The sequence below is a fragment of the Balaenoptera borealis genome (assembly GCF_965194805.1).
Source record: "Balaenoptera borealis genome assembly, chromosome: 12".
In the NCBI taxonomy this organism is placed as follows: Eukaryota; Metazoa; Chordata; class Mammalia; order Artiodactyla; family Balaenopteridae; genus Balaenoptera; species Balaenoptera borealis.
The window spans coordinates 23,623,482-23,633,197 of NC_138869.1; the positions used below are offsets into that span (position 1 = coordinate 23,623,482).

A 9,716-nucleotide genomic window follows, 5' to 3' on the forward strand; every position below is an offset into this window, starting at 1 on the left:
AAGGATACAAATCTTCATGCCTAATTTGTCAAAAATATGTGTGTGTGTGTGTGTGTGTGTGTGTGTGTGTATACTTGAGGGTAGTTAATTTCTTTTCAAGATTTTTCAAGGATTTTATAACAAATATATACTAACGCATTTAGGATTGTGAAAATACTTTAAATAATGTTAATAAAACTGGTAAAGAGAAGAGTTATTATGGTTGGATATTTTTTCTTTTTCCTTGTAAGATATTGGTAGGAACAGTTTTCTTTTTAAATGATATCCTTCCCTCTCAGATATTCTGAGAATCTTGGTACTTTGAAGGATTCTTGGATGTTAAATGTTGCCAGTAATTTTTTTAAATTCTATTTTCATATTATACCTCTTTTATTCTTTAAAAAATCGGAAGATGAAGAACAAAGATAGGTAGTCATTCTTTCCTTTGGTCCAATGGAATTTTACCCTCGTAACTGCTCAGAGAATATCATTGTATCATTGGGCTTTAGAAATCTCACTGTAACTACCTTAGTTTACTTGTGTTATTCTTTTCTCTCATGGGGGCACCTTTCAGTGCTTTCCTAAGTTAGTTTTCTGCATTTTTTGTTTGTTGTTGTTTCCCAGCTTTGTTCTATTGTCAGGGAAACTAGCTTATTATTTTCAAATTTTATTAGATTTCCAAGCAAATCATTGAAAAGCCACAGGGAGACCTATGGATCTTTGATAAAGTGTTGTTCAGTGTATATGTGTGTTTGGTATTCATGACCCTCAGTTTAAATGTTCATAACACATTCACTGTGGATTAATTATGTTATAAGTCAGGGACAAGTGGCATTTGTGTATGTCTGCCCTACGAATGTGAATCGATAAAATATATGACTACACATCCTGGGGGTTATATAAACTACAGGCCTCGTGTGTGTGTGTGTGTGTGTGTGTGTGTGTGTGTGTGTGTGTGTGTGTGTGTGTGTGTGTGTGTGTGAAATCATAATTCAGTGTGCTTGAAGTTCAAAGTCAGGCAGCGGCAGTGGAGTAAGTTGCAAAATAGCCCTTTCCTTGAAGACAGTGTGCTTTAGTACGAAACGGAACTCTTAATGTCAGTTTTATGTTTCTATTTGACAGAGTCTAAGGTTATGGAAACGACTGTAAAAATAATTTGTCGGAAAGAAGTCTGGATGCAGAAATCTAATGGAGAAAATATTTGAGAATATGGTCCATCAGCAATTACAACAGATACACTTTTCTAAGCGCCACGTGGCATGGATCAAAGCATCCCATGACCTGGATCCGTGTGGCCCAGTCATTACCTGTTGATTGGAACCCCACGGGAGGATTAACCCCTTCGTGTTCCTGCCAAGTTTTCTTTCACTCTTGGTGTTAGTAATTTTAGGGATAGAAACTTCCTGCCACTATTAGCTTTTTTTTTTTTTTTTTTTTTTAAGTTAATCATCTACTTGGATACGTTTGTCTTTCTCAATTATTTTATTCTAAATTATTTAATTGCACTCTTCTTTGCTTGATAAACTTAACCGGTGAACAGATTATACAATTTTGGGAATACTGCTTGTGGCAGAAGGGAGGAGAAAAATATGTAATGTTCTGGGTAGAAAACAGTGAGAGAATCTCAAAATCAAGTACAGATTGTATCATTTTCATTAGGTAGATTAAGTGATAAGTTCTAGCCTTTCAACGAATCCTTTGCAGTCTGAGTAGAGGGGTTTGCCTCTAACAAAAGCCTGTCCAGCACTTTTCATACGTGGTGGTACATTTATAATATTGGACTGTTCACATTTTGAAATTTAACGCTTGCCGTAAGTAGAGCGCCGTGCAAAAGGAATTCGTAAACTCCGCAGGAAGAGGAAAGCACAGACTGGTTCACCTTCGGCCACGTGGGCTGCCTCCTCTTACCTTGTATGTCTGGTGGGATGGTTCTGCGCAGCCAATTTATTCTCTTGTCCTCTGTGTGTTTTCTTTCAGTTTGTCCCATGAGGAACATCCCCATAGCCATCCTCTGTATGGACATGGCGTATGCAAGTGGCCTGGCTGTGAAGCAGTGTGTGAAGATTTCCAGTCATTTCTAAAGTAAGAACGATTTGATATTGCTTTCTTCTCTTACGTAGCCATCACCTCCCGCTCTTCGTACTTTTCCTCATGAAGTGGCTTTTTGTTGGAGAGTTTCACACCACCATTTTGAGGGTAGACTCTAAATCACCACGTCTAGCGCTGTCACAGGAATAGTTACAAAGTCTCTTGAGGGTTGCCTTGTAAAGGGGGAAGGATTGGCATCCAAGGGCATTTTTGATCCTCTTAGTAAGATCCTGCGTTTACTTATTTTCTCAGAATGACAGTGATTAAGTAAAAATTCTCCCAATATTAAACTTGCAGTAATTCGGTTTTCACTTTTATTCACATCCCTACATATTAAATCAATGACATACGCCCTAGCTGTAGCTTTATAAAATTGGTGTCAACTAATGGCCAGTAATAGCTTGGTGATTGGGCCTCTTCTTCGGTTCTTCACAAATGACTTTATAAACGTCAGAAACGGATGCCCAGGAAAAGCTACCAATCTGATTCTTATCTTTCTGCATTGGTGTTGACTTGTGTTCAGATTCTTGTCCTTATAGGGAGGCGAGAGTAAGTTTAATTCCTACAGTTAAGGTATGACTAAAACTTGGGTTATCCCATTTGAATCTGTACCACTGATAAAGCATCCCTGTACGTTCATCCTCTCCTAGCCGAAGTGAAACGCTTCTGCACGACGTGTTAACATTTCCCTCATCTATGGTGCCTTGTCCTTTAAAAAATATCGAGATGAAACCACCCTGCATTATTGACATCACATAAATATATTCATAGTATCAGTGAATCATTGATGTATGGAGTGAATATAATACTACATTATATTTAATATATTTATCTATCATGCAACAAGCAAACATGTGCACTTGTAAAACTCCTGTATATGTAGGTGCATGACGGTTTGCAAAGTGGGTGTCGGGACTGGGGGCAGTGGGGAGTCTTTGCCTCTGGCTTTTCTGTCTCATTCAAGGCCCAGGAAATAGAGGCGGGCTGATTTAACATGCAGGTCTCTGGTTTTGTGCGGTCTTTCTATTATTAGAACAATCTCTGTATCTTTCTTTACGGACCTGGGTACAAATATTTTAATAAAACCACCTTTAGAGATATATCCCGTGCTACCTGCAAGTGCTTTTGGTGAATATCATTTTTTTGATTAATGAATGGGAGTCTGTGAATCCATTGCAGAGCTTCCCCGCTGTAATATTTTACTTCAAGAGCGTTATGTGGTCCTTAAAAACGGAAGTACGTAGAAGTTTTTAAAAAGAGATATTTAAAATTGTTTCTAAATATTAATACTCAAGAGCAGTGATACTTTATCTTAAATTAAGCAACAGTCCTTTACAATTATGATGATTCTAGTTAGTGCTATTGGGCTTTGTTCTCTTATAAATCCCTCATTGTAGAATCTTTGTTTTGTTGCTTCCTGATCATTTGCCTAATTGTTTTTAGATAATGAGACAAAAAGATCTTGGCAGAAACCACGTTTAAATTCTGATTTCACCTTCTGCACCAGTGCTGCCTTTGATAAATATCTCGGTGCTAATTTCACTCCTCTATAGAATGGCTAGAAAACATCTGTAAATATGATTTATTTTATAAAGTCTCCAGAACTATAAAATTGCTGTCAACATTTTTGGTGACATGTATCAATTTTAGAGTCATGAGGGAAGAGGGCATTTTTCCAATTGATCACTCACAAATTTTTGTTAGTAGGCGAAGTATTTCCACTCTAATCCTCAAATCTTAGTTCCATTTATTATGCGAGCTGGCGTTAGGGGTGTGTGTGTGTGTGTGTGTGTGTGTGTGTGTGTGTGTGTGTGTATATATATGTATAGGGGGGCACAAATATACCTCCACAAAGAGACAGCACACTTTCAAACTACATCGATTTCTAAAGAAAAGAATCTGAAGATCATCAGAATTAGAACCTAGACTTGATTCCTTTAAAAAAGCCCTGTTCTCTTCTAAGGATATTAAGAGTCTGGCTCTTGTGTAGGAAACCACCTATTTAGTTTTCACTTTTATTCATGTCTATTATTTATTGTGGTTTTGCACATGACATGGCATTTTTGCTCAGTGGAATTGGAATGCTCACTATGACCTTGCAACTGTTGCTTGTTTATTTCGTAGTACTTATTTATTGACATATATTTGGCCAGAAGACTTCTGTTTGCAAGCTATAGAAATCCAACTTTAATTGACTTAAGCCAAAAAAAGCGGGGGATGGTAACTGGCTCGTGTAACTAGGAGGTCTGGTGGTACCGCTGGCTTCAAGCATGCCTGGACCCTGATGCTTGAACAAGGTTATTGGAGTATCGGTTCATTGTCCCTTAGCTCTGTTGTCTTCTTTGTTGCCTTCATTCTCGGGCTCTTGCCAAGTGGAACTGAAGAAGACAGATTTACCTGCCACAGGTTTATCAATCCCAGAGTGTATCTCTTTTCCAGTAGTTCCAGGAAAATGTCCTCAGCAGACTGTCATTGGCCCACATTGAGTCATGCGTTCTAGTTTTGAAGCAGTCACGGTGAGCAGCCAGGCTTAAGTCACATGCCCACCTTCGGAGCAGCAGAAGAAGTTCACCCCACAGGAGCCACGTAGGGGCTGGGGATGAGAGACTTGGTTCACAGAAGTAAAAAATGAGTCTTGCAAACCAGCCAAGAAAAAAACCCTCTAGAACTCAGAGTCCTCTTGGTGCTTTCCTGAGTTTATCCGTTGATCGGTGGTCTGTGACAACTTCAGGATTTTGAGTTTCTCCTACAGCATGATTTCAGCTGTGGGAAATTCAGAGTTGTCTTCGGGTTTCAAGATCTTGCCTAGAGTAGTGGAAAGTAAGTTAGTCTTCTTGTGAACTCACATCTCCCACATGTGTGCTCCGTCTAAAGGGTAATCACATTGGCTTTAGTGAAACCAACTTGGCTTTCCTTTGAGCTGGACTGAAAGAGCTGCCATACTTCTTGTGGTTCGAACAAAAGCCACATGGCCTCTTTGAATGACATCATAGTGGAGTCATTATTATCGGGAAGTGATGTTTCAAACATTTCTTGTCAAACTGCCGGATTTGTAGACGCTGAAAGCACCTCTTTCCTGGGCCCAAGAGTGGGCCGTTATCCCACTTTAGAGGTGTTCTCTTATGGTTTTAGCAAACTGATACCATTGGTGCTTAGATTCTCAAGGCAGTCTTACTCAACAAAATGTAGTATTGCTCTGCCTTTGATTTAGGTGTTGCTTCATAGATTTGTTATTTTTCTCACCTAAAAATCCCTGATTCTTCTAAATCCCCTGGTTTTACACTCCCCTGGTAGAGCCCTGAACTGTGCAGCAGGCACAATTCCAAGTATTTTATGTATATAACTCGTTTAATGCAGCCACCTTACAGTGGTATTACTGTAGTATTACTCTCGACCTACGGATAAGGAAACTAAGGCACAGCAAGGCTAAGCGGTTTTCCCAAGGTCACACAGCTAATAAGAGGTGGAGTCAAGATCCAAACCCAGACAGTATGGCTTCATAAGCCTTGCTCTTAACTGTTCTATAATACCGCCTGGTTAGAAGCAGCTCATTTTATTAACTGTGTGCTCTCTGCCTAAGGCAGTAGGTATAAAGGAAGCTTTGAAGAAAGGCAGAATGGGTAGTGAAGCTACTTGATAGGGGTGCGTTCTTTGAGCTCAGTATCAGCACATGTGGTTTGGGACGATAGTAATAACTACCTCTTGGGGTTGTGAGAATGAAAAAGGTACCTCGGGTCAAGTGCCTGGCCCACAGCAGGCACTCTCGAAAAATATAAGTACTTCTTTTCTTGTCTACTTAAGTGTATTTTTTTTAATTAATTAATTAATTAATTAATTTTAATTTTTTTGGCTGCATTGGGTCTTCGTTGCTGTGCGGGGGCTTTCTCTAGTTGTGGTGAGCGGGGGCTGCTCTTCTTGTTGCGGGGCACGGGCTTCTCATTGTCGTGGCTTCTCTTGTTGCGGAACACCGGCTCTAGGCATGCGGGCTTCAGTAGTTGTGGCGCACGGGCTCTAGGCGCGTGGGCTTCAGTAGTTGTGGCTCGCGGGCTCTAGAGCTCAGGCTCAGTAGTTGTGGCGCATGGGCTCAGTAGTTGTGGCTTGTGTGCTCTAGAGCTCAGGCTCAGTAGTTGTGGTGCATGGGCTTAGTTGCTCCGTGGCATGTGGGATCTTCCCGGGTCAGGGATCGAACACATGTCCCCTGCATTGGCAGGCGGATTCTTAACCACTGCGCCACCAGGGAAGCCTGCCTTAAGTGTATTTTTAAAAGAGAAATAATCGAAACTATCCAAACGTGGCTGACCTCGTACCTAGGGAACAGGTGGTGACTATGCAGAGCTTTGATATGTCAGAAGAGACCGTTCTTTAATATAATTTTTAACCAGAAATTTCTGGTAAAAAGTCCTACACAGTCGAATGTGATCTTAGGGCAAGGGTGGCAAACTTTTTCCATAAAGGATCAGATAATAAATATGATGGGCTTTTGCAGGCCATCCAGTCTCTGAGACAAGCGCTCAGCTCTGCCATCATAGCACAGAAGCAGCCATAGGGCCCTGTGTAAGGACTGGGTGTGGCCGTGTCCCTTGGACCAGCTTGCTGACCTCTGACCTAGGGTACAGTTTTTGGTGTCATTACGTTTTTAGCTGAGCCGCATTCTTGCATTCCGTGGGCATCGCTCTCCTGGGTTATTTTAGTGTGGATTCACAGAGCCCTCATTTTTATTCATACTGGGGGAGAATATGCGTGCCTGCCTTGCCCTGCTACTTCATTCACCTATTGCAGGTTTTATACTTGCCTGGGTTTGTGTTCTTCCACCTGGTTTTCAGGGTTCGGTATGAAAGAGCAGAGTGACTTGGCTTGGTAACTGTTTTCCAGTCTTCTGTTGCCCAGGCTAGGAAGCTGTAACTTTTGGAGAGGCCAAGATCAGTTGTTCAGGATGAAAATCCCATGTGACAATAAAATGCCACTGTTGACAGAGAGAGAGGTGAATAGAAGGGAGGCGGGACTCACAGGTCTCAAAATGTGGCCTCTTTTTTTTTTTTTTTTTCCCTCCTGAGGGAAGAAGTATCCTAACTGTTGGTCAATCAAAACCAGAGATTAGACACTCTTCTGTGATCATTCTGCAGTGTTTGTTCCCAAGGTGAGGGATACCACAGGGCCCTTGATTTCAAAGATAAATACTGTACAAATAACCATCCTGTTGTCTTTCCCTCCCAGCCAACAGAGGGGTGCTTTATCACAACCAGCAGGTACCCAGTCTATTGTGTGCATTTATTTCCCTGTTTCTTCTCCAAACAAGTTGCAGTTTTAGCGTTGATTATTTTTTTTCTAATCTATGCGCCGTTAAGTGATCATGTGACAGTGGTGTTTGTTGGAGGAAACTGATGCCAGCAGGTACTCACGCTAACTCTAATGCAGCCCGCCCGCCCTGCATTGCTCGGAATCTTCCGATAACAGCCAAGCAAAAAGAAGCCCAGTACCATCCAGATAGGTGAAGCTCAGGGTGTCCTCCTGTCCTCTCCCCACCTGGATCAGGTTTTTTTCTTTTTTAACCAGGTTGAAGACATGGTCCTCACCAATAAAAACAGGGATCTATAATTCTTCCCCTTTGCTTTTTGAAAAAGGGCCCATACCATTCTTTGGCAAGGTGGGGAGTGCATCTGAAGGCTAAATCATGACCACATTTTCCTGTTTCTAACTTAGAATGTAAAATCAGACACAGACCCCATAGTTTCACAAATACCAGTTCCTCATGTGTGTTTGGGGAAAATATGTCCATTTCCCCTAGTTTTTCTTTTCGACAGTCACTTGCAGAACATCTAACAAAAGTATAATTTGGGCCCTTGCTTGATAGCCGGTTGAAAGAAATTGGGGTGTTTTTTTTTTTTTTTTTTTTTTGTCTGTTTGTTTCTGTTTTTATCTTCTGGTTATTGCTCATGGAGAGAAGCACCATGCCAGACAATCAAAACCCAAATTCCTTTGCACGTTAGTCAGATGTACATTACTTTTTAAAGCCAAAACAGATTTTATATGTGCTGTCATAGAAGACAGGGAGGGTAATGTCACAAGAAAATGCCCAGCGGTGGAACTTTGACCCTTTCAAAAAGGTCAAAGGCTGGAGACAGCAGAGGACATTTCGTCACTAATTCACTTAAAAAAAAATTTTTTTTTTTCTCTGAATTTCACTTCTGAAAACTGTGAAGAGTTTTATGTGCAAGAAACTCCTAAGTGCTGCTCTGTAATGTTTTCACAAGTGTTTTTATCATGGTAACATCTTGTTTACTTTAGTTCCCGGCCTAAAACTACTTGGAACATGTTAAGAAAACATTTCAAGAAAGCCTCCACAAAGAGGCTTTTGTTTTCACAGCCACCGCGAGGCTGCAAGGATCACAAAGGTGTTAACTTTCAGCCCCTTAAGCACTTCCACATGAAATTCCAGCACCAATGTTTGTGGTTTTGGAAAAACAAAGTGTACGTTAAAGAAACCAGGTATATGCTAATACACGTCGAAGGAGGCCGGATATCATAAATTGTTCCAAACCCATTCGTGGCTCTGGGTTTGCACACCTGGATGTTCTGCAGTGAAATTACCTCTGAGGAGTGCAGGAGAGCGCGTGGAGGGGTACTAGTCTTCTAGAAGGTGGGCATATGCAAATGTGATTCTAGCCTCCCCATCTCAATCACCGGAACTGGGGGAGGAAATTTTCCCCCATCAGAGCCCAGGTGACAAGTCTTGGAGTTTTCCACAATGAGCTTAATATGTTTCTGGATTTGACTTTCCCACTTACCGTGCCTTTTTGAGTTGTTTGACAGAGAAAGATCAGGTGGTACCAAAAAAACATTTTTTTCCCCCCTTGAAACGTCTCTCCTTTCACCTTTCTGACATTGTTCAGGAGTTCAAGACCTTTCCAAGTACTCAGAGGTCAGGGTGGCCTAAATACCACAGTGCCCTCTAGTGATCTATAGAACGTTCGATAGAAAAGTTGAGACAAGTTTGCCAAAGATAACAGGCCCAGTGCCATCGCTTTGCTCAAAAAGCAGCAAATAACATCGGAACGCATTGTTTCTTGCAGCAAACAGATTTTAGTCAGAAATGCAAATGAAGTTTAATTTTTCCTCGTAGGCTTTGAAAGCATTAGAAAAATTTTTGACTATCTACTCACACAGTTCTGCACATCGCTGTCTGTGTACACAGAGCATTGTACCACTGCAGAGACAGTGCTGTGTGTTCTTACCTTTTAAGAGCCATTAGCTAGCCTAGGTGTTTCACGTGATCACTTCCGGCATGTAATTAGAAGGCATCGCTGAAAAGACAGGGGGATCGTCTTTGCTCCACGCTTTTATTGACAGTGTCTACCATATTACGGCCATGTCTAAATGGTAAAATTTATTATTAGCAGTAGTGTCACAAAAGTCTGAGACAGCGATTTTCCTTTCAATAAAAGTAGTTAAAAACCTTTTAGAAAATCCATAATTTTGATTGCTGGTACTTCATAAATGTATAACTGGTACTTTTTAGCTGTCTCTTTAGGGAAAAATGAGTTTTATCACTTGCAGTACCTGGGTTAATGAAATTGTGTGTTGGAATTTAGCCAGGATGAGAGATGAGATCATTCCAAGATACTAATATTGGCAACAGGTCTCATAAAAAG

At 40.9% G+C, this 9,716-nt stretch overlaps 1 protein-coding gene across 16 annotated transcripts in view; it reads left to right on the plus strand.

Annotated features, from left to right (window-relative positions):
* Positions 1 to 9,716, plus strand: part of FOXP1 (forkhead box P1) — a 599,574-nt gene that overhangs the window by 537,440 nt on the left and 52,418 nt on the right. For all 16 annotated transcript variants that reach the window (XM_082346185.1, XM_082346181.1, XM_082346180.1 and 13 more), the window contains one exon: positions 1,957 to 2,061. In XM_082346185.1, coding sequence (XP_082202311.1) covers positions 1,957 to 2,061 — 105 coding nt within the window. The remainder of the gene's footprint in view (positions 1 to 1,956; positions 2,062 to 9,716) is intronic.